This window comes from Ostrinia nubilalis, chromosome 15, assembly GCF_963855985.1.
Source record: "Ostrinia nubilalis chromosome 15, ilOstNubi1.1, whole genome shotgun sequence".
Classification (NCBI taxonomy): Eukaryota; Metazoa; Arthropoda; class Insecta; order Lepidoptera; family Crambidae; genus Ostrinia; species Ostrinia nubilalis.
In genome coordinates, this window is record NC_087102.1 from 10,162,312 (window position 1) to 10,188,767 (window position 26,456).

Genomic DNA, 26,456 nt, shown 5'->3' on the forward strand with positions numbered 1-26,456 from the left:
AAACATAACTTTATGGCGCGTAAACGGTAGCGCCGAGTCCCGGACCACCCGCGCTCGCGCACCGAAATAGCGCTACAACCTTTAAGAAAAACATCTTTAATAGTCCGATTAATATCCTAGGCTACTGCCGCTGTAAAACCAACCACCCACAACGTCGCACAATAACGTGCACCTTATTGGATGGTGATTAAGCATACTATTGAGTGGAGGGCGAGCATTCGGGACAATGTTTGTAATTTCCGCGACGCTATTTGCGTCGGAGGGACAGCATTGTTGTAACCAGACTAGGGTTTCTGCTCGAGCTTTCTCGAACTCGAGAAAACTCGAGAAATTTGGCTTCATTCGAGACGAGAAAAAAAATACCGGAGCTCGAGAATTCTCGAGTTTCCAATTTGAAGCTTTAATATTCTTGAAAGCCTATTTTCTAAGACAAAAGTAAGTTTTTAATTATTTCATAGGTTAACGTTGCTTTTAGACTGGCCTAATCTCTCTTTTTTAACTGATTTGATTTGTAATGCAAGTAGTGATCTCAATTTATCAACATTACCTAGTTACTCTATTTAGTTTTACTTTTGTTTTATATTTTTGATGCTGTTTTGTGTCGCTGAATAAAATATTTCATTTTCATTTTTCATTTTCAATCGATATTAAGTAATAACGTGGTAATAATGTTCACCAATGAGATGCTATACCTATTTATTAAGTATGTTTAACTCTGACCGATTTAAGGACTGAAAATTTTATTAACTGTCTGTTAGGTTAGGTACTCGTTCCTCCTCGTAAAGTTTATTCAAGTCGTTATCTTTTCCACTTAACATCAGGTGCGATTGTGGTCAAATAACTGCCATGTTATGCATAAAAAAAAAAGAAATTTATTAAAAATATTTTTTTGTTTATAAAAAAAAAACTATGTATCGTAATTTTGCTATTTGGACTTGTGTTTTTTAGAAATCAAGTGATTCAATGGTAGCTCCAGATTTTTATTGTTATTATTGTTATAATTTATCCTTAAAGTACACGCGACTTTATGACTTTTCTTGTGATTATTAGTTAATATTAATTATGAAAGAAGATTTTATGTTTTGTTTCTTTCCTTACCAAAATAAGTGGTACTAAATTCTAATATTGATTGTTGTGCAATAAAAGTAGGTATATTAGATTAAAAAACCTGTGTTTTTATTAAATTTCAACCGATTTCAACAGTTTTAATTAAAAGACTCGAGACCCGAGAAAACTCGAGACTTTGGCCTCGAGAATTCCCGAAACTCGAGAAAAAAAATAGGTCGAGAAATCAGAAACCCTAAACCAGACGTATCGTGGCCGATCGGGTTGTATTATTTTTAAACGTACGTAGAGTGTGTGTTTACTTTAAAATTATTATACCTAAAATTTTTCTATTACCAAAATAAAGGGGCGAAAGGTGGGAATAGTCCCGTTTTTGGAAGCTTTTAGTTTTAATTTTTTAAATTACCAAATCAACAATTATACCTGGTAAGTGCGTAAGTTATTAAGCAACATTTAATCCATGAAAAAATTACATTTCCTGATAAGAGCACAATTACAATTGGATGACGACTAGTGTAATTAAATTGTTCAAAGTTTTTTTTTCCTACGTTCAAAACACTCCATTTAATCCATATGTACAGTCGCGGAATGAAAAGGTTCGTCACCTTAGTGTCGGTTTTCGCTTGCAGTATGTACTGTAAGAGTCAAACCTGCCAACATAACAGTACAAGAAACAGTGCTGCTAACATTTAAATAAATATGACGAATAAGGTTTTGCTTGTTTATTTTTCTATCCCATCTCAGTGCAATTCAATGATGACATTGACCAATTGACAATAGTTTTTTTTTATTTAAAAGAAATAATAATGGCAGGTTGAACCAACAAGAAGGTTTTAGTTTATCAATCATAATAATCTTCTTGACAAGATAAATCGTCAAACAACTTTGATCTGAATAATTTTGAACTTTACTGACGAACAGTTAAAGATTATTTTTTCTAACTCGAGATTATTCTGTAACATAGTTTCAAAAGGTAATATGTGCTCGCGATTCGTTGAAGGAATCAATTTGAAAACTGACGAACCTTTTCATTCCGTGACTGTACCTTCCGAACCCAGAATAATTGAACAAAATCTCTACCACCCAAATTACAATTCCCTATCAATTCCTGAACACGCGGAACTTAGCGGAATTAAATAATTTATCGCGTAGAGAGCACATAACTCAATATGCAGGGCATGCACACACGGGCGGTTAGGCCTGCCCTTCTTGACTAATTAATTAAACAGTCGATTCATTACGCGCCTCCTTTGTACCATTCGTCTAGCGGTAGGGTTAGCAAGATTGAATTTTGTTGGAAAAGGGACGATATCTTCTATACTTATAATAAATCTGTAGAGAGGTCAATTCTGTACATGAAATATATTTTCAAAATAACTATCAGGGGGTGATTAGTGATCGATACTGATGCCAAAAATGCAATCAGTAAAATTTTTGTCTGTCTGTCTGTCTGTCTGTCTGTCTGTCTGTCTGTCTGTCTGTATGTTCCTTATAGAAACAAAAACTACTCGACGGATTTTAACGAAACTTGGTACAATTATTCTTCATACTCCTGGGCAGGTTATAGGATACTTAGGAATTCCCACGGGAACGGGAATTAGCGGGTAAATCCTTTTGTATGAAAAATCTAAACCGCTTGAGTTAGACACTTGAAATTTGTCATGCAGGTACCTTAGTAAACATAAAGCTTAGTTACAACAGGATATTGCAAAATTCCCACGGGGACGGGAGTTAGCGGGAAAAAACATTTGTATGAAAAATCTAAACCGCTTAAGTTAGACGCTTGAAATTTGGCATGCAGGTATCTTAGTAAACTTAAAGCTTAGTTACAACAGGATATTGCAAAATTCCAGCGGGAACGGGATTTAGCGGGAAAAAACATTTGTATGAAAAAATCTAAACCGCGTAAGATATATGAAGGGGGTAAAACGGGATCCACGCGTACGAAGTCGCGGGCGGCCGCTAGTTAGTGATAAAAATCGTGTGAAGACGGTAAGAGTGATAGAGAGTTGGGTAAATCGTTTTAAGTAATATGATGAATAATACATAATGTCAAATATTGTTGTGATTTGCATGTGAACACAAAAACTTTTATGAATACATATTAGGTACTCTACACTAGGGACATAGGAGTAGTTTTGCATCTAACTGTACCCAACCCTTTCTGTGCGTGGGCGATATCCGTCAGTACGGTAGCAATAAATTTAATATCTCCACGTGAAAGATCTGTCATTTATTCGTTGCAATTCAGATCGATCGTTTACATCTCAAATCAGAAAGCTACAAAAATACACATTCTTTTTTTGTTTACAAATACAAATTGCATTAAAGTTTGACCCTCAGTAGGCAGTTTTGCATTCAACTGTACCCAACCCTTGCTGTGCGTGGGCGATAAATATCCGTCAGTACGGTTGCAATAAGTTTAATTTCTTCGCGTGAAGGATCTGTTATTTTTTCATTGCAATTCAGATGGTTCACATCGCAAATCAAAAAGCTACAAAAATACTTTTTTTTAAGAAGAGAGTGAATAGTCACTTACAGGATAGATATGTACCATCCTAGTCTGCATCTCACTTAACACCAGGTGCGATTGCGGTCAAATATCTGTCTTTTTATCCATCAAAAAAATATTAGTTGCTTTAAAGTTTGACTCTCGGTAGGTAGTTTTGCATCCACCTGTACCCAACCCTTTCTGTGCGTGTGGGCTGATAGTCGTCAGTACGGTCGCAATTATTTTACTTTCGTCTATACGTAAATACGTATTATTTTTTTGTGTGTGTAATACTATACAAATAGCATAAAGATTACTATAAACTATGACCCTCGGTAGGTAGTTTTGCATCCACTGTACCCAACCCTTTCCGTGCGTGCGGGCCTGATAGCCGTCAGTACGGTTGCAATTATTTTAATTTCTTCGCGTAATATTCTTCCTTGATTTTTACAAACACTATTTAAATAATAATGTTTTACTATAACCACCCTAGTAGGTTCTTTAGAATCCAACTGTACCCAACCCTTTCCGTGCGTGTGGGCCTGATAGCCGTCAGTACGGTTGCAATTATTTTAATTTCTCCGCGTGAAGGATTGATCGTGCATTAGATGTGATTCCGGCTCCGACCGTCATTTGTTACCATCACTGCCTCTTTGTAATTTAAATGCTTCGTTCGGTGGCTGTTTGTTTTTGATTTTACTAAATGTAGGAGAGAAAGAATTTCACTAAAAATAAAATTGTTTAAATCTAATCTAAACAGGTATAATAAGATTAACCCACAGGTTGAAAAAACAAGAATTCTAAAATTTTTTTCCTGCAGCTATTATTGATTTTAAAAAGTACGAGGGATTTTCTAAATAAGTTTCCAAGACATGCAAATAGTAACATCAAGAATGCTGAGTATTTCATGAATAAAATCAAACTCTACATCCCTTTATAACGCAACATTCTAATAAAGGAAATCTCTAGTTTCACGCTCAGTGAATTCGAAAAGGTAAAATCTGGTGCAAATTATTAATAAATTATCTTCATTAAAACCGGTGTTTCGAATGTTTTGCGGTCGACCTCGTTTGTGCTTTGGAGTGTTCAGTAATTTGAACCTTTGATGTTTATTTTCGGTCAGTGCCGTTATAATGCTGTGATACAATGTGTTTTGATATTGGACAGAGCAGAATTATGGCTGAAGCGGTTAGAGAATAATGTGCGGTCTTATTTTTAATAAATATTGGCTCAAAACTTAGAAATCTAATACTTCTATACTAATATTATATATGCAAAAGTAACTGTCTGTCTGTCTGCCTATCTTGCTTTCACGTCTAAACCACTGAACCGATTTTCATGAAATTTGGCATAGAGACAGTTTAGGTCCCGGGAATGGACTTAGGATAGTTTTTATCCCGGTTTTTGAAACAGGGACGCGCGCGATAAAGTTTTTCTGTGACAGACAAAATTCCACGCGGGTGAAGCCGCGAGCGGAAAGCTAGTTGTCTATAATAGTCAGAAAGCTCATAAGTTTCTAAGTACTAGTGGAAAATACCGTCAACATGATAGATAAGTCATATTTTTTACTCACTTTGTATTGTAATTCGTATCATTTATTCAAACTTATACGGAACCCTCACAGAGTTTTCACTAGTCGGGCGGTTTATTTAAATAAGTAGTTAAAAAAGTGCTTAGAAAGATTAAAATTGTGATTCATAATAATTATGACCTACAGATTAGACTTTCAGCCTGACTTATTTCAGCCAAACTTTGCTTAGTTTAGAACTTGACTTCGTCGGCCTTTTGGTGTAGTGGTTCAGAACAGAGTAGGTACTATGCTGAGAAGTCTCGGGTTCGATTCCCGGCCGGGCAGAAATTGATGATGAATTTTAATTTCTGTGACGGGTCTGGGTGTTTCTATGCATAATATGTAGGTATTTACAAAAAAAAAGTATATACGTATGCTTATATTCGTTGTCAGTACCCATAGTACAAGCTTTGCTTAGTTTGAGGCTAGCGGCGCAGTGTAAAACGTCCAAGGATATTTATTTATTTAGATGGTGAAGTGTAAAAATGCCTAATGTGGTGCCTTGCCGGGTGACTGCTCTTACACCATCTATACTAACGAGCAAAAGTATGGAATCATCCCCTTGTGTTTTGTTCCGAGCCATCATAAGAACTGAATGCCTATGAATGTATCTATGGTAGGTAATTTAAAGTTTATAATATTACCTTTAAAATGGTACCATTTTTATTTATCTTCTATTCTATTAGTAATTTAGTTCTTACGATCGTTCATAACAAATAGGGTGATTCCATACTTATGCTCGCGAGTGTATCTAACGCTTTATAACAGATGGATACTAACTGGTTTTGGACCGTGGTTCCCTGGGCCCATCCACGGTGACCTTGATCGCCTTGTTGTAGGTGGTGACCTGCGGCGGCGTCGTCGATATCGTGATGGTCAGCGTGAACGACTTGCCTGGAACAACAGAGACGGGGTTTAGAACATGTTTAAGGAGTATGTGATCAATAACAACACTATTTAAAACATCAGAGGTGGAATTGACGTTCATAAGTGCCACTTGTGGTCTAAACTGAATAAATATTTTTGATTTTGATTTTGATTTTGATTTTGAATTGTGTAAAGCAATCGTAATCATTTGACAGTTCATATCGTACGATAAAGTCAGTTAAACAAAGCGTTTGACAGAATAATCGTACGTTATGAACTGTCAAATGATTACGATTGCTTTACACAATTCCACCTCTGATGAAAATAGCAAATATACAGCTATTTGTGGCTTTTACTGCGCGTTTGAAAATTTTATATGTAATTTATAATAACTTACATCTAGATAGTTTTCAATAACTAAAATAATTGGTCCTTATCTTAAGAAAGTTTTCGGTAATTTCCGTTTGCGGTTAGAGGAGTGCCAACGTAGAAAGGGTCATCATTTAGATGATGTTATTTTTAAAAAATAAACTTCAGTTATCACTTAATAATTGCTTAGTTTTATTTTAACTATACCTTTTGTATTTATTTTTTAATAATTATTTTAAAAATGCACGTTCTATTGCGCCACCCTGTAGTTGGCAAACTTTACTGTTGTACCCTTGAAGTACGTTACCCAATCCCTTTCTAATCATAATAATGAAAACTCAGTGCAATCAATCGAAAATATATTCTGAAACTGCTCTTCCAAGTAAGCAAACTACTGGCCAAGCGATTAATTGTCCGGAGATAATACCAGCGCCGCAAATATCGGTAAAAACCCACCCTTAATACAATCGGATTGAAAATATTTACGAAAACTTTGCACTCAAAGTGAGCGCACGCCATAAATTCAATCTGTGGTCGCCACTCTTTTCAGCCAGCACTTTTTATAGTTCGATTTTGATCACTTGTTCGAAAAGTTAAAAATTTATTGCCCGGTACGTTTTCAATTTGTGTGCCCGACTGTTACGCGGTAGACGTAATCCAATCCACAACGATAGTAATAAAATTTTCCTATCGAAAATACCCATCTACCGCACGTTACATGTTAGCCGACTATTTCGTTTTTCAAATTGGATTCCTTTGTCAAAAACTGTAAACATATCGAAATTACTGGCGAGACGAGTGGGCACTCCGACATCAAACGCCATAACACTCGAATAGAAAAAAACGGTATTCAAACATGGAGAGGATAAAAGAGCAACTCATCCGCAACACATCAGAGCGCGTCACAAACAACGGGCCGGCCACTTCATCACAGCGTAACAGCAATAAAAAAAACATTTCCATCTGCGGAAAAACCACAGTTAATATTAAATGACCGTACGTCAAAGCGATATTGTAGAGCGCTTGCGGCCCGCGCGGCGGGATGGAGCCAATACCAATTTTGTGATTCCCCCCCGGTGGAGTGAGTGACATGTAAGCTTTAATGGCCCGGAGCGGCGGGTACACGCGAAAAAACTGAAAAAAGGCCTCATTCATACGTGATTTCGTGAGGCTACTTTGGGCTCGGCGGTGAGTCTCGTTAAAAATGGAGGCGGACACGCGGCGGGCTTGTTGCGGCGGCGTACGGAGTTTATTAACGTACGTACTCTGTGTTCACACTTGTTACGGGAGTTTGCGTTGGCCAAATAATGATGTTCGAGGCCGTGGATTAAGTGGCTGTCGCGATTACGTTGGTGACGTCATTGTCATGTTATCCTTCTTCAATCCTTGTTCACTGCGATTGTCTTGTTTTGACGAACTCTGTGCTTTGTGATTTAGAAGGCCTCGGCTTTGTGTTCTAATATGCTATTTGGAGCTCTAAACACCAATTTTACTTGTAGGCTAACTATTGCGGTGTACAAAGAGACCAAGGCACTTTGACTAATTACTTAACGTAATAATGAATTTTTGTGTTCGACTGTGATTTTAGGCAAACTCACTCGAAGATTTTGATTTATGGTATAATGAAATTGTATGTACTTTATTTGTAACTAGCTGACCCGGCGAACTTTGTTCCGCCTTAATGGCAATAAATAAGCAGACTTTTTTTTTTAATTTCGAACGGGATAAAAAGTATCCTATGTCCTTCTCCTGGCTCTAAACTACCTCCCTGACAATTTTCAGCTAAATCGGTTCAGCCGTTCTTGAGTTATAAGTGGTGTAACTAACACGACTTTCTTTTATATGTATAGATTAAATAGATTAATAACTATGATCATGATGTAATTACTAATGAATTGAATATTACTATCTTAATATTGTTTATAGATATTCTGTTGTCTAAAATGAATAAATAAATTGAAGGAATATAGTATTCATTTAAGTGAAAGCAGATTTTACTTTGCTACTGCGTCTACTTATCCAACACTTCCCAACTTAACCCGTCAGATTTGTGATATCAATCAAAATTCCACGATTAACCCTCCAACGGTTACGAAAGTTACATCCCCAATTTGGGCATCACAAGCGTGTTTTTCGTAAGTTCCCAAGACGTTGAGTGATGCCGTGCCAGCCACGCTGCGCCACGGCGGGTTAAATAAATAACCCTGCTTAATGGTAAGGTGATATTTCTGTACCCCCAGTGAAAAGGGATCTAACTCGACTTAGATCAAAATTGACTTTATAACATAATGTGAATCTCTGAAAAATTAGCTATTTTTGTATCTAATCGGTATGTTTCTACGACGTATAGAAACGAAAATAATTTTGTGGCAAATGATACAAGTAAGGCTTTGTGAACCAATTTTGAGTTTTGCTTCGTGTATATTGATACATGTCTACTTTTAACAAAGTGTACCGGAGGCTTCTTTCACTTTTTTATTGTGTCAAGAGGTATGACTCGTGTTACTACTTTTTACACAATTGAAGTTGTTCAGATTGAATTTGTGATTAACAATATAAGATGACTCATATTAATATACACAAAAAAAACTATGTATTGTTGGTTGGTGAAAAAGAATGTAACTTAATTTATAGCACAAAAAGTAAAAGACAAAAGATTATTTATTTTGTGTATAATGATTCAATTAGACTTATACCATTAACCACAAAAGTTTTGTACATGTGTAAAATGTTATAAGTTACTTAGATCAAAAACATTTATTTATTTATTTATTTATTTATTTATTTATTTATTTATTTATTTATTTATTTATTTATTTATTTATTTATTTATTTATTTATTTATTTATTTATTTATTTATTTATTTATTTATTTAATTGAAATGCAAGTGAGCTTACAGATTTATATCCAAAGCGCTCACATTGCCAATTTGAAATTACATTTAATGTTAGTAAGTACTTATATCTATTTATGGTTAGTAGACAAATACAATCTTAATTTTTTTACAAAACACTAAGGAGTTGGCAAAGATGTCGACGTCTTGGACGGTTTGCGTAAACATGTTTAAAAGACAGAGTGCCCTGGGAGTCGGTGTGTTGTTAGCATGCAGTGTGCGCAGGCCATCGGGGGCACAGAACAGGCGGTGCTGACGACGACCCGTACGTGTGTAATTATTTGGAACAAATAAACTAATACTACGAAGCACGACAGGATTTTCTATTTTGCTACGCAGCAATAAGTAGTAGTGAATTGCTACCGACACTTTACGCCTCAGCTCAAGAGTATCAAGACTTGAAAATCGCAACTAATAATTTGGTTAATTATTTGGTGTAAAATGATATAACTTAGCCCAAACGTCAGATTAAAGGAAAAAATAATGTCGTAGTTTATAAAATCAAAGAAATTTACTTAATAGTTTTAATAAATAATGGTGAACATGTACTAGTAAAACATATAATTGAATTCATAGTGCCTAACGTTGTAAATAAAAGTACTTAATAACTAATAAGTGCATTATCGAATTTACAAGAGCTCCAACTACCAGAACTCTTTATAAACAAAACTCATCACCTTTGACAACAAATTGAACTGGGCGAGTCATGTCGAGAACAAAATAAAAATGGCCTGTATAGCATTCCATCAGTGCAAGAGACTCATTGGTAGTAGATAAGGTCTCAACCCAAAGATAACACTTTGGCTCTACACGTTGCGTCGGTTATATGGCCCTCTTACACATAATTATTATTATGGATCACTTGTGTGGTGGCACAGAATACAACTATCCACAGCAAGATCAAAACTCCAAAGCCTGCAACGCCTAGTAAGCATAGCGGCCACTAGTTGTATGAGAACCACTCCATCGACATCACTTGAGTACCTTCTGAATCTTAGATCTTTAGAGCTCTTCATTCAGGAGGAAGCGCAAGCAGCCGCTCTAAGACTTAAAGGTAAGAACGGCATATAGAAGCAAAACAAGGAGACAGGACATTCCACGATCCTGCACAAAACCCTAATAAAAGAAATACCTCTCACCGAGGCACCCATCGACAGAATTCCCTGTGTTCACATCTTCGACTGGAGATATAATATCCAGCTTACAGAAAACGCAAGATTGCTCTGGAATCAATGAAGTTAGGATATAAACTGACGGCTCCAAAACCCAAAAAGGTACGGGAGCTGGTGTCTTCTCGAATTACCTAAATATACTAAGAATATCAACATCACTAGATAAACACAATACAATTTGAATTTTCCAAGCAGAATGCAATCAGAGCAACACAGGCGGTTGCAACCATAGACATCCGAGGTCTGAATATAAAAATAATCTCAGATAGTGCAAGCAATACAAAGCAACTTAATATACTACAATATAATACTTATATTGGAATGCCATGACGCGCTCCTAAATCATTGCAGACGCAAATGGCGTTACCCTGCACTCCTGAAGTGGATCAAAGGGCACAGTAACTCCTTGAGCAACGACGCAGCAGATGAACTGGACAGAAGGGGATCGTACACGACGGTATTTGGTCCGGAACAATTATAATGCCGATACCATAAGCACAGATAAAAATAGAAAAATAACACCACACAGAATGGAAAGATTGTGAAAGACGCAGGCAAACAAAAGATGCAGTTGTGGATATATCGAAAAAGTTCTCCCGCAGCCTCATAAGACTAAACAGGGACAACATCCGCAAGGTCCTAAGTGTAATAACAGGTATCTTAAACAAACACCTACACAATATAGCTGTTGCAGACAGCCTACTGTGCAGAAGATGCATGGAGGCAGAAGAAAAACCGCAGCACGTGCACAAGGAGTGCACAAGGGTAGCAGATCAACAGGCTCAAATTCTCCAATCACCAGGGTCGCTGCAGAAGGCCTGTAGCGACCTAGATAGGCTGCTGCTACCTGGGGGGGATCTGGAGCGGTTGGAATAGGAAGATAAACTACAAATAGCGCACAATGGTCTAATCAAGAGGCTAAGTGCAATATTCGATTGCCCTGAAAAACTAACTACAAAAGCCCTTATGAATGGATACTATGTATAAAGTAAATAATTATGTAAATGGCATGTGTTGCTGAACTTTATCTGCTTAGCTCGCAAGTATAACATGTCTTGTTAATTCATGTCTCTATTGATTTAAGAAGATTCCCGCCTTAGGCAGTTCGATTTTTTCAAGTTATTTATGATTTAAGAAGAGGCTGACAAGGGTGGCTAAATTTCTTGCGCTGCTTCTTCTCAGCACTGGCCCATTTATGTCCCAAAATAATTGTAGGGTTCAAGTAATACTAGGACGTGTTAAAGGGCTTTTTAAAAGTCTCTTTGTTGAAAAGAAATGCATTTTATGACTTTACTTTTATTATCCTTCTGTAGCCAAAAGGCAATCAATATAGCTTGACATCATCATCTCTGGTCCAGGGTTTGATTCCTAATAGGGTAATTGTAGAAAACAAACTTTTCTATGTCTCCTGTCTAATTAGTTGATGTGAAACCATTGTTGTTTCAGGTCTTTACTACACAATTGCTTCAGCTATACTTACTTTAAAATAGGAGATAATGTATGTGATTTAGGCCGATATCATTCATGCTATATGGTGTAATAATTAATAAAATAGTAGTTTCAGATCAGAATAAACATTTAAGGAGTAAATAATTAGAATTCAGTCTCAAATTCTAGCCTTATTCCTTTACAGTCGCCACTTGTATCACTTTACACATAATTATTAGGATACTTAGATCGCTATTATGTTAGTTAAATCAGTTTACACATTTTTTTTCTCACCAAAAAATTGGTGTTTATCGATATAAGTAAAAATTTTTCGACGATTTACCCTAAATAACCTGAAATAATGATTCCTCATAGTGTAATTACTTATGTTTGTTTTACAACTTTTTCTAAAATTGAAGAAACAAAAAATTATCAACAGAAATTGCGTAAAATGTATCACTTTACACTTGTTAGCGGGTGGTCAATTCAGTGTGGTGTAAAATGATTTATGTCCCATTACATCACTTTACACGAATGTAAAGTTGTCGTGCATGGTGATATAACTTGGTTTTTATTTAATTACGAAAAAACCACATGCTAAATTTCCCAAACTGACACACTGCCTAATTATATCTAACATTACCTTTCACCTAAAAAATATTTCACCCAGTTATCTCTAATAGCGATGAAGCAGGATTTTTTTTAACTTCAAATGCGATTTCCCAAAAATCACCATTTTCGACTTAGATCCCTTTTCACTGGGGGTACAGTTTATAGTGGTACGGTTACCTGAATAAGGTGAAAACAAGAACAGTTTAGCATACTCTGTGCTTGATAGTTTAAACGTTTTTTTATTTGCGGTCATGATTTTTAGTGGCACGGCTACCTGAAAAAAGGCGGAAACAAGCACACTCTAGCACACTGTGTACCCAACTAAATTATCTAAACTTTTTTTTTGTTCGCGGCCATGTTTCTCGAACAAATCAACTTAAGAATGACAGATGTCATTTAAGTAAAGATGAGGCGTCAAAAATGCATTGCGCATCATTGCCACATCCATTGCGTCGCTCATCGAACGATTGTGTACTACTCGTAAAGTAACTAATTAGGTTATGTATCCAGTGACTTATTTATCTGGGGGCACGGCAGTGCCCCCGCCAAGTCGAGCGCGAAGCAAACACTGCCGTACCATCCTTTACTGGATATTTATTTACAGCTTATTTGCACATTGAACAGGTTCCAAAAGCTGGTCTTTACACTTCTCGTACTTATAGAAAAATTTGTAAATACTTAATTTTTTGACCAAATTTTTGTCGACCTTTAAAAATATTCTGGAATTATTACAAAAATTATGGACAAACCGTATCCATACCAGATATAGTAAGAAATATTTAAAGCTCTCAAGTTTAGTCTTAACAGAAATCCACACGGGACCAACTCTAATCCTTAGCCACGAAAGCCTTACGAAAAACGAAATATGATATTGCAGACGAAGTGGAAACGGTACTCTGTTGTCTAGTACATATAAGATACTCTCGGAGAATAATATTTCAATCGTCCAAATATTGTACTGAACCACTTCATACTATGGGTCTGAATTTCTTGCGCTGCCGTGCTGCTTTTTTCTAATATTGGTCAAACGTTTGAAACGTTATTGATGATTTTCCAAGAGTCAGATAAAAAAAAACTGTCTTTTTTTCTGGCCTGGTGGTTTGAATACCAGACTGCTACAGTTGCTGTGGTTGTGGGTTCAAATCCCGTTAAGGAATTTCAGTCACAAAAATTCAACTTGACTAATCACGAAAATCAACCAATAAAGGTTATCTTATCGACGCGATTTTAAAGCTGGAGACAAATTAATGTAATTAATAGGCAATCACGTCCACCTATCAGACTCTATCAATCTCCTTATTTTTTTCTTAACCCTCTACTAGTTGCTTGAACGTTACATCCCCAAATTGCCCATCAAAAGAAGCTGATGTGGCCGTGCCAGCCCCGGCACGTCACGAGCTAAATAAATATCCTACTTAATGTGTGTGGAACACGACATACTAGCGCCATTCTTATTGGCACACAATTTCCGTGATGCCACGACAGTGTTAAGAGGGTGCAAAAGTTTTAAAGATGATTTACATGAAGGTTGACAGCAAGTAGTAGCTATGTAAGCTGACAGTGCAGCGATAACGTACTTGATTGTTGTATGACATGTTGTGTATAAGTAATACAAAATTGAATAAGCATGATTGAGGCGGTAGATAATAAATATCTTGATAAGAGAAAGAGGCAAAATGAAGAGGTACTAAGTAGACGAAGCCGGAATCAGAAAAAATAACTGAAATTAGCAAAAAGGGTTAAACGCACCAAAAATATCTAGCACATGAAAAAATAAAGAAAAATCATAAAAAAATCTTCGAAATAACTAACTCAATGTTATCTTTGTATACAAAATTACAACAGCATTTAAAACTAACGACTTACAATTTTCCCTAAACGGGCAGTCAAAGAACACGAGTAAAGTAAAACTAAATAGGGACGTGTCGAATCTCGTTAGCTGCAGAACGTTTCGTAAGTGATACAATTACACCGAACAGCTCCTGCGTACTGTCTCACACTTGGCGGTGCAGCGGCTCGCGTGAGACTCAATTTGGGCAGCGGTACGATTGAAACTCACGGACATGACATACAAATATTAATAAGAGAATGTAGTTCTAAATTATCTTAATAATCTTAGGTCCGTTTCAGTGATAAAGTAGTTCATTATGTAACATCTAATGTACCACATTCTGCAAATAAATAATTTAATTTTCATTTTCAGTATTATCTTATAACCCATGAACACCTTACTATTGAGGAGGGAAACCTTTTCTTGAGTTTCTTTTTAAAACTAGCAGTAACACTAGAAACTAACGTCTTTGTTTATTGGTTATGGAAGACGGCTAAAGAGCGACGTCTCAATGTCAAATCTTATTAGGAAGAGATACAATTACACCGACCAGCTCCTGCGTACTGTCTCACACTTGGCAGTGCAGCGGCTCGCGTGAGACTCAATTTGGGCAGTGGGACTATTGAACAGACGTAAATTAATATTAGAAGTAGTAGGTAACCTTTCGATCAATTTAGTAGAACCGTAACCGACGATCTAGTGAAAGTCGTGGATAACACCTGGATGCGGTGAGCGCAGGACCGGTCTTTGTGGAAATCCTTGGGGGAGACCTTTGTCCAGAAGTGGACGACATTTGGCTGAAACGAGTAATGATTTTCTTACACACGATTTAAGAAGGCTGGATTGGCTGTTAAGAAGAAGACGCATTAGGAGCAAATAGCTGAGGCCTACCCATGTCCAAATTAGCATAACGTTTAAGTAACTAACCATAACCAGTCTTAGACTACGCCAGTAGCTTCTCTTCACAAGCTCTGCTGGGCTAGGATGCGCGCCGTGATAAAATCTTATCGATGATTTTAGGCGACAAACGTATGGGCTTAACGCGTAAAATTGAAAAAATAGTGCGATAAAAGCTTGTCCCCACGCGCATCCTAGGCCTACAAGTGAAAAAATTTATCACGGTTTATTATTTACGTAACTTGTAGTTAGAAAAACAATATTATGTTTTTAATTAATTTTCCGCGTCATTGACTCAAAAACCTGGCATATCCACGCAAATCCTTCATCTGTCGCGTACAGCCGACATTCCCTAATAGCTGGATGCAATCCAATTTGACAGCTGTCAAATACACTCCTCGCCTTGTCAGCCATCGCGATTACTAAGCGTCGTCGCCTTTAACGACGTGCTAATGCCTGTAGCCTAATTGAGTGAATTAATATGCTGTAGCCTTAATGTAAGAGCGGCTGAGCTGGCTCTAGGTGTCAGCGTTTGATTGCATTGCTACATGTGATTGTAGGGAGTCACGTGGTTGAGGCATTAGTTGATAATTAGTAGTCTTGAATAAGATAGGAAGCATGTCGGTCTAGTGATATTGAATACATAATGTCACTTTAATATGTCTATTGTCTGTCCTGTTCGCGCTGCTACATCAGCGCCACCACCGGCGACGCTAGCGCCCCCTATTACAACCAAGCCTGCTCCATAGAGACGCTGTCTATGGAGCCGAAGATTTTTTGTCTATACGACGACCGCCAACCGAAGCGTCGCTTGCATTTTTTACCGCCAAGAAGAAAGGCTTTTTATTTTCTTGTACAGTCGCGGAATGAAAAGGTTCGTCACCTTAGTGTCGGTTTTCGCTTGCACTAGGTACTGTAAGAGTCAAACCTGCCAACATCACCATGCAAGAAACAGTGCTGCTAACATTTAAATAAGTATGACGTTTGCTAACGAATAAGGTTTTGCTTGTTTATTTTTCTATCCCATCAGTGCAATGTTACAAAATGTAGTTTTTTTAATTTAATAGATAATGGCAGGTTGAACCAACAAGAAGGTTTTAGTTTATCAATCATAATAATCTTCTTGACAAGTTAAATTGTCAAACAACTTTGATCTGAATAATTTTGAACTTTACTGGCGAACAGTTAAAGATTATTTTCTATGACTTGAGATTATTCTGTAACATAGTTTCAAAAGGTAATATGTGCTCGCGATTCGTTGAAGGAATCAATTTGAAAACTGACGAACCTTTTCATTCCGTGACTGTACCTATTATTGTTTAAATTGAAGTAAAACCCAATGTTCACCGAAGAATGGCTAGTTATTGAAGAAGCCCCTATTTTCAACATCCTACAAAACTACAAACCTACAGACTACAAACCTAAAGCTCCAATAGTCCTATTTGTGATGAACATCGTGAATAAAATAATATTGTTTTATGTAATTACATAAATTACTACCTTTACTGTCATTTACAAATTATAGTCCAATCTAGAAAGGCAGAAAAAGAGGGATGAACTGTTGAAAAAATTCATTTGAAGGTTTTTAGGTGACTGGCCAAAATTATGTAACAGTTTAAACTTTCTTAAATATTTAACTACTGTTAAGTATATAATTTCGAATTTTAATTTAGATGTATTTTAAAATTGTATAATTATTTCGAAATTAAAATCATATTTTTTTTAAATTCATTTAATCATCCTTCTGTGAGAAACCTAAGTCGCAGTGACACCATGAAAGGTAGCTTGAAAACAAAACTATTTCAAAATCTTTTAAACAACAAACGCTATAAATAACCGTAAAGGCTTCCTAGCGAACAGAAGCAATAGCCCAAACTGTCGCACCGAATAATTCTGCCGCCGACCGCGTCATAACAGTTCTCTAATAGAACGCGTACTACGCAACCTTGCGGGTTCGGCTTAGTTAGCCCGAAACCAAGGGGCTACCGTAAATGAAATGGTAGTTTTCCGCGGCTAACCGGGCAAACCGGGTGAATCGGGTGAACCGGTTCACCCGGGCGGTTAACCGTCGCTGCGGCCGCGTTATGGCTGACAAGGGCCTGTTATGGCTGACAACGTGCGTGAGACACTGTTTGCGTGTCGAACGCTCTGACCGAGCGCTTTTGTTTTACTTTTTCGACCGCCTACTTGAGGATCGATTGTCTTGTTGTTCGTTTTGTGGCGTTTTGGGGGTATTGAGCGGGAAATGTGTTGGGGAAAACGAATATGGAAAACAATGTGTGAGAATCATGACAGTGATAGTTAAGATTAGTTTTTTAATGTTGGTAGTTGAAAATATGATTAACATTGTCTTTTTAATTACTTTTAGGGAAGATTTTTTAAAAGTGATGTAAAAACATTCTTTTTTATGAATAGGTACATATAATTTGCCTTAATATTGAAAAGAAAGTAAATTGTAACATAAGTTAGTATTAAAGAAATCCTTTTAACTTCAGTCGAATAAAATATTAAAGGTCTTCTTTAGCTACAATAAAAAAACATCGCTAATTTTTAATGCCATATTACTGGCAACTTATAAAACGTCTTCCAAATTGAAACCAACAGCCGCCTCGCATCTTCCCGCGCGCCCACAACATATTCAAATAAAGAAACTCAAAGGAGGAAATATATTTAAAAAAAGAATCTTTATTCAAATGGCCGCGCGACCGCAAGCTACGCCCCGCCTTCTCGAAAGACGTCTATTTTGCGACTTTTCCATTGGCTGCCGGTAGTGGGCGTGCCTTCTTCAAGTCTTCGAGACTAACTTTTCATTTGCACAGCTGAAATATAGCGGGATTAAGCGCGAACTTCCGCTGCAGTGAGCGCAGACGATTTTTTTGCAGCTTCAATTATTGTAATGGGTGGTTCGATTCGAAATTCAAAAGTTAACACTTACTTGCGCTGGGACAATGGGTTCTGTAATGATCGGGGTAAAGACTCTTTTCTTCGTCTTATTGAATAACTTTTTCTTTTTATATTTCATTTCAGCTTTTATTAAGCAGAACGATTAAATTGAACTTTCTTTTGTTTTTTGCTTCTAACAGCCGAAAAGAAAATTACTACACATTTTCCATACACTTTTTACTTATAAGTGAGGTCGAGATGTAACTGAAAAAAATGCTTTGGCTGAGTTGCACCACCTTATTTTAACCGTGACTATAACCATAACCGGTGTGTTTTTGTATGGAGTTTGACAGACTTTTGTTTATGAAAGTTAAAGTAAAATTATGCAACCCAGCCTAGTAAAGTAAACATTTTTTTCTAACATTAAAAGCTAAAAATCTATTTAAAAATGATAATTATTTAAGTGACCAATTATACAGCTTCAATGCAGTAACATATTTTTAATTTAAAATAAAACAAATCTATATATATAAAAGAAAGTCGTGTTAGTTACTCCACTTATAACTCAAGAACGGCTGAACCGATTTAGCTGAAAATTGTCAGGGAGGTAGTTTAGAGCCAGGAGAAGGACATAGGATACTTTTTATCCCGTTCGAAGTAAAAAAAAAGTCTGCTTATTTATTGCCATTAAGGCGGAACAAAGTTCGCCGGGTCAGCTAGTTATAATTAAAGTGTTACCACCAATAAAACAGATACAGTATCTTCTGAAGGTTATTGTAAAAGAAAAAATTGGGTAGGTACATTCAAAACACTTTTATTGCAAACTAGCTGACCCGGCGAACTTTGTTCCGCCTTAATGGCAATAAATAAGCAGACTTTTTTTTTAATTTCGAACGGGATAGAAAGTATCCTATGTCCTTCTCCTGGCTCTAAACTACCTCCCTGACAATTTTCAGCTAAATCGGTTCAGCCGTTCTTGAGTTATAAGTGGTGTAACTAACACGACTTTCTTTTATACTTAGTCGGGTCATAAGTTCTGTCACATGTTTATAGTGAAATAATTGATACTATATTTGTTTTAACGGTAATCATTTATATACTAATAGAAAGGTACTAAAACAAAGATTTTATGCTTATAAAAAATATTTCAAATTTTCCTCGCAATTATGAATACAAGGGCTCAAACTGCGCGGTCAGTGGTCTCTAGAAACACGAGCGAGTTTCGTATCAATATCGGCGGCTGGTTTAATACAGGATGCCTTGAGGTACTCCAAATCAGTATGAGGCATAGAGCAGGCCTTCCTCTCCAAATGTTGCCATATTTTGTAATCCAACGGATTAGAGTCTGGACTGGATGAGGGCCAGACTTCGTGCCGGCTGAGGTCAATTTTACGCCCTACGAACGGGTTTTGCGCGCTTTTCGCTCTATGAGGTGGATTAAAATCCTGCTGGAACTCCCAGTGTCTGTTATTGAGCATGATATGTGAAAAAGGTTCCATAAGCTTTGTGAAAACTGAATTTTGATACAAAATGGCATTCGTTTTTATGCCTTTCATGCAAAAAATACCTCAAAAAAGCCCAAATTTGAGACATGTTACCAAACCTTGAGTGACGATAAAAGCTGGCCTAACTGGACAGCCGAAATTAAGCCGGTGCTTCTTCATTGATGTACGCATCCAACTTACCATTTTGTTTTTTTGTAACTCTCCTCCATGGTAAAAAAAAACATTCGAAAAATTTTTTCAAGGTACTTTTTTCCTGCGTACCGCTTAAGCAAAACGTGGGATTTCTTCAATCTCAGGTCTTTTAAACGCGCATCCAAGTGATTTTTTATTTTTATTCAAAAAGTTTGATGCCTTGAGTCATCATAAATACCAATTTCACCCTGGTTGTGCTTAAGCCTACCTCCAGGGCAGGCAAAGTCTGCTAACGCATGGGATTTTTTTGTGTTCGCGCCTTCGCAGCTTTTAACGCTGCTGGAGTCCTAACCGTGTAAGGACAATTACTTTTGTTTTGTGTCTTCTACACTTAAAACTTCATTATATCGTTTGATAAAACGATAAATGTAAAATTGATATTTAATCAAATTTTTTCAGCACATCGAAAATCTGCTTTGGCGCGTAACCGCACCAATGCAGCGTGACAACTGCTGTTCGGTCTTATTTATGCGTCCACTACATAAAACAAATAAAGTTCAAAACAGTGCACATTTTTAATTTCGTTAAATAGCCTAAATTTTAATCCAATAAATATTTTTGAGACCTTCATTCAAAATTCAAAAGTTATGATCATGTGACAGAACTTATGACCAGACTAGGTATATATGTATGTATAGATTAACTCATAAAACAACTAAATAAATGCGAGATATTATTTACTTGATGTGTCATCGTCTCTATATGGAAAAAATAGCATAATTGTTTGAAGAAAGCCTTATTCACAGAAAACTCAATAAAAGGTACGAGTACGAGAATAAGCAATTATTAAAAGAAGTTCCGTAGCTAGGTATACATACCTACAAAGACTAATGGGAGTCACATTTTGATAGCTAATAAAAGGCACATCGATTGATTGACACCTAAACCACTCAGGGGAATCAACACCACTAGTAATTGGGCTTCACCAATAATTTCATGACAACTTCTTTATTAGACTGTTCAATCTAGCCCTGAAAATTAAATAGTCAATTGAACTGTCAGAAATGTGATAATGTTTTGACAGCTTTTAAAGCATATTGATTGTTTGACTGGTTTGACTGACACCTTAAAACACTCAAGGGAATAAAAATTAATTTACCCTTGTAACCTTTATGATTTGCAAGTGTTTTGAATTGAATACTTGACGCCAATTTTAGGTTTCGTTTTTTTTTAATTAATATGATTTGGAAGAACTAAAGCAAATGAGGCAGTTTTCTTATTTAAATTCATAATTTCAAAACGTTAGCTTTTTAGGTTAGATTGTCGGTGAAAAGTGTCTGATCCACTTTCTATCGCGGACTTTTTTTAGAACTTTTAAAGAGGAACAATCCTCATACATGATTTTTGCAAAACTTTAACCGTTTACGCAGCGTCAACTCTCAAAAGGAAAAAATCACTGATTTGAAACATTATTCATTGGTGCTCCGCTCCTATTGGCCTTAGCGTGATGATATTATAGCCTAAAGCCTTCCTGGATTAACGGGCTATCCAACACAAAACATTTTTTTCAAATCGGTCCAGTAGTTCCTGAGATTAGCGCGTTCAACCAAACAAACAAATGATAACCCCCCTTTTTTAAAGTCGGTTAAAATAAAAAGTATCTAAGATGTTGACCCCATAAGGATATCGACATGCAAAATTTAATTGAAATCGGTCAAGCCATTTCGGAGATTAGCCCGTGCAAACAGATAAACAGACAAATAGACAAACAGAGAAACATTTTTTTTATATTTTTCCTTTTTTTACATCCCCCTGACTTGTCTTTAAGCATTTTTTTTCTATGTACAGACATTCGACCTCTACAATTTTATTAAGATTACTAGCTGTGCCCGCGACTTCCCGTTTTCGCAACATTTTTCATTTTTGCTCCGCACCTATTACTCGTAGCGTGATGGTATATAGCCTATAGCCTTCCTCGATAAATGGACTATCTAACACTGAAAGAATTATTCAAATCGGTTCGATAGTTCCTGAGATTAGCGCGTTCAAGTAAACAAACAAACAAACTCTTGAGCTTTATAAGATAAGGAGACATGTAAAGTGCCCCATAAGGGCTACCTTTTCTTTTTTTATTATTTTCTATTGACGTTCATAAGTGCCACTTGTGGTCTAAACTGAATAAATATTTTTGATTTTGATTTTGATTTTGATAATATTAGTATAGATTGTTTGTGATTTTTACAGTTTGTATTTGTATTTTATAGCGCACATCCGACCAGAAAGAAATCTAGCTCATCGGTCATGAATAAAAAATTGGGATTTCATTTGTGAAATGTCGAATATTCTACTAACAACTTATAATTTTCAGTGCAGTTTTCAAGAAAATAAACTTGCTGTTTTTGATGTATGATAAATCGTACATTATTTTCCCGGAAAATTATTGTAATTATTTGAATTATCAGATCGTCTGTGCCCTTAGTCTGTAAGTACAATGCTTTTTTGCTGAAGGATGTCCTCTCAAACAAATTATTAATTGATTTGAGTAAGAAAATGACAAGTGAAACAATTCCGTGCCATATTAAATGACTCTGAGACGGTAAAATATTGTTCTAGAATATTCTTTTCCACTTGGGACAATCGGAGGAACCATAAAAATCAATGGAATGTAATCAAGTACTGAAATATACAGAATCGACGCTCCCTCAAAGCCTTAAAACATTTTAAAGAAATGTTCAATATTTTGGTCAATGTTAGTAGATAATTTTATTGTGGGTTTGAGCCCTAACATATTTAGTTCCATTTTTTATGACGTCACATCACATCTCATTTAGTTAGAAAATTCACGAAGTATTAATTAAGAAAATTAAGACTTCGTGAATTTTCTTGACTATTTGCTATTTCGCAATCCGCTTTGCCCTATGAAAATAATAGTTAATAGTAAGGTTATGGACTAAATTGGTTTTAAAATCATCACAAAAATACTAAACTTCATCATGGCCCTTATTAGGATTAAAGTTTATTATGACATCTCATAAAATGTACAAAATACATTTGCATCTTTCTATCAAATTCGAAGAGAAAGATGAGAAGCTCATGAGAATCACACATTCTTTCAATATGTCAGTTTAAATGATTTAAAAAATACCACGTTTTAACCCATTAGAGGTCACTGTACTCAAATGGGTACAGCTATATTTTTACGTGTCAATTCCAAATCTCACAAAATTAACATGGGTAGACTTGTTATTTTACTTCATCATAACACTATTAAAGTATATTGACAACAATTACGCGGGTAGTGGGACTTTTTTTGATAAAAAGTATCAGTTGAAGTTGTGTCACTGAAACATAGTGGGGGTAGGTGTTTATTGTTTTATTTTTTCATAACAATTACTGCTCATAAGTTCTTTTTTTATTTAATTACTTTAAAATACATATCAGTGTAGGTTATAAAGCACAATATAACATAATATTTACATCTCAAATAAAACTAGGGTCATATAAAAGTTACTGTACTCGGTTGGGTACAATGACAACATGCGTAAGTAAAAAAACTGTATTTATTTTTTGCTCTTTCGTAACATTTTACAGCTCAAAAGAGCTAAAAGGGACTTGAAGACATTATTGGAGCCGTTTTACAGGATAGTTATGACGATGAATGTATTTTGGCTTATAATTATACCACTTGATACAAGTGCGTTGACTGAAAAAGAGGATATGGCGACGTTTTTCATACCGTAAGACGTACTAAAAGGTATTTATGAACAGAAGAGATAGTGGCAGCAAAGACAGTTTATAGAACGACAGTGATAATGAACCGCTGGCGTGAAAAAGAAGACGATAGGTTCCCACAAATCTGCACTCAATCAAAAGTCATAATTCTTCAATCGCTGTAGATACTTCCGAAGTCTGTGGTGATAACTTTGCTATATTTTGTGAAGAGCTGAAGGGCCTCAAACTTGCACAGTATTTGAAAGAAAGAAAGAAAGATAGAAAGAAAGATACATTTATTGCAATGGACATCACACAAATACAGGCAATTACATAGACATGACAGTGGCACATAATAATGGAAGAAGAAAAAATAAAAACAAGAGTAAACTGAGCAGTGCCACCCATTCACCAACAAGATGCCCACTGCAACGGGACCCCACTCAGCATATGCCGTGGCCCACGGTGACGAAGGCCACGGCGCTGGCGCTATTTGAAAAAAAAAACTGACTATAATAATATTATTATACCCAATAGATAACTACGATGCTTCTCATTATCATTACGATATTTCTATTGGCTATAATCATATCAGTATCCAATCAACACAATATACTTAGGATTCCTGTAAAGCCCTATTTAGCGGTTTTGGTACTATCTGAGTACCACTAGCTACCTAGACTATGAACTTTACTGGTCACTAGATGAAGAGATATGCTAAATAAACAAAGAAAATGCATCCGGCTGTACCAATAGTTGATGGCTTTTCTTCAAAATGGAGTTGGAAAATATCCCATCAAAACTGAAAAAGAGCTGGGGTATGTTCTCTGTCATTTAACAGTGCGTTGGCAGTGTAAGAAGTCCCTTAAAACACTTTTTGTCGAAAAGGCGTATTTTGAAAATTTGCATACCTAGGAGGTCATTGTACCCAATTGAGTACACCCCTGTAATTTCATGAAAACAACTTTTTTTCAGAATTTTCTTGTATTTTGTGTTTTTTTGCTCTGATTTCAATATGAAAATAAAGAAAAAATTGAAAATATATTAGTACTTTGTGTTTGACCTCTAATGGGTTAAAATAATACCTATTTGTATGCCTCACACAAACACAGAGAGAAGCACTTCAGAAAAAAAAATGTAGAGTAAATAAACACACAGAAAAATACAGTAATGTCTGTAGATTTCATAACACAGTTTTCAAATAAAACCAAAAAGTGCAAATAAAATAAAAAAAATAGTGTAAAATTCTCAAAATACTTCTAGGCACCGTAAATATCTTATTCTTAAAAGTTTCGTCGCGTTTCCTTCAGTCGTCCACGTGGAAAAAGTAAACTTTCTCAAGGAGGGGAAGGGCATTCGGAGGGCCGGCCGGCTGTCTTCCGCCCTTCTTATAATTTATTTGTTCTTAAGCACTTGTTGAGTTCTTACGAGACAGACTTTATCCGAGGATTAAATGAAAACTGTAACTGAATTCACCAATCTATTTATGCTACACAAATGTAAAGACAACTTGCTTCTACTCTTATTTAGTGCATTTTTAACCGGATAAGTTTATTTTTAACTTATTAAAGATTTATTATTAAAAAACTTGAAGATACGAGTATGTTTAAGTTTTTTCAAGTCGATTTATGTAAGTGTAACATTTGAGTAGAGTAAACTTTATCAAAAAAAGAACGGAAGGCTCATTCTTAGACTTGCTGCGCTTCTTTCTCACATTTCATATTTGACATACATAATCCTATCATTTTACTGAGAAAAGTTTAAAGAGATAATTTTTAATCACACTGGCGCGACTTTTTAGCTGCAATTCTGCGAAATTGTCGGTACTTTTAATTAATTAAATATTGTGTTAAGAGGTATAAATTTGTCACTATTTCTATTCAGATTGCAATGCTAACATGTTTATAAATTATAAATATCAGTTGTGACTTCATGTCGACTTGATTTTTGTAGTTAAGCTGTGCTCTAAGTTTTATTTTACATTTAATAACACAACTCGATATTAATTTGATATCCAACAATCGTAATGTCAGCATATTTAACTGATCAAAAAGCATAACGCCACGTGGGTAAAGTAAAAGTTAACTTTATGAAGAAAGGGCGGAAGGGCGACTCCTTGCCCGCGCATCTCCCGCCCTTCTTATTTGACATTCACGCGGAAAAAGTTTCGGATACTTTTCAATGTCACCGACTTCTGTTTTGGCTGCAACTTTGCGAAGTTGATACTTTTGCCGACGTAAATATTATCACTGCATTTTTATTTACGTAGCATTAAAGCTAATCGTTTGTTATAAATATTGACTGTCAAGTTATTGTTTTGTTTTTTCTATGCCCTAAGATATATGCAAGAGTAAAAAGCTCAAATTCATTGGGTATCACACAACTGCACCTTCAGCACTCACCGCGCCCGCTCCGGCCGACGAACCGCAAGTCGTTGAACTTCGCCACCTGGTTCTTCATCACCGCCGAGCTGTTCCTCAGCTCAGCGCAGCAGTTCTCGTCGTTCCCCGCTCGGACGGTGACAAGAGTGCCGTCCCCGACGTCCCCCAACGCCACCACTTTGAAAGCCACGGGGAGCGTTTTATTCGACCGCCAGTGCGGAGGCAACACCGTGCACACAAAGTGCGGGCTCCCCGTCCGCACCAGCTCCCCCGGGTGCTCCGATAGAAAGTCTCCCAGCGTCCGCTCCGCCAGGATGTCCGACGTCATCTTGGTGTAGGTCTCGTGGAGCAGCGTGGAGCTGGTGTCCGGGGACACGGCGCCGCTGGACGCGCCCGTCAGGTGCATCCTGGCCACGCGCGCGCGCTGCGTGCTACACATGTAGTCCGCTGCCTCCGCGGCCGGCGCCACGTGTCACACCTCGCGCCGCACCGAGGACATCCACCGCGCCGAGACGTCCTCGCTCAGCACCGCCATCGCACCACCACCGGCCTCTCCCGACCGTTGCTACGGACGCGTGGCCGCTTCACGCGGTGACGTCACGGCGGCCTTGCCACACTTTTTTCCCCGGTGAATGAAAAGTTCGACGC

General features: G+C 36.6%; 1 protein-coding gene across 1 annotated transcript in view; it reads right to left on the reverse strand.

Moving 5' to 3' along the window:
• Window positions 1–26,247, reverse strand: part of LOC135078688 (runt-related transcription factor 3) — a 41,971-nt gene extending 15,724 nt beyond the window's left edge. The window contains exons 1-2 of the mRNA XM_063973231.1: window positions 25,830–26,247; window positions 5,907–6,020 (exon numbers count right to left, since the gene is read on the reverse strand). Coding sequence (XP_063829301.1) covers window positions 5,907–6,020; window positions 25,830–26,247 — 532 coding nt within the window. The remainder of the gene's footprint in view (window positions 1–5,906; window positions 6,021–25,829) is intronic.
• Between the last annotated feature and the right edge of the window lie 209 nt (window positions 26,248–26,456).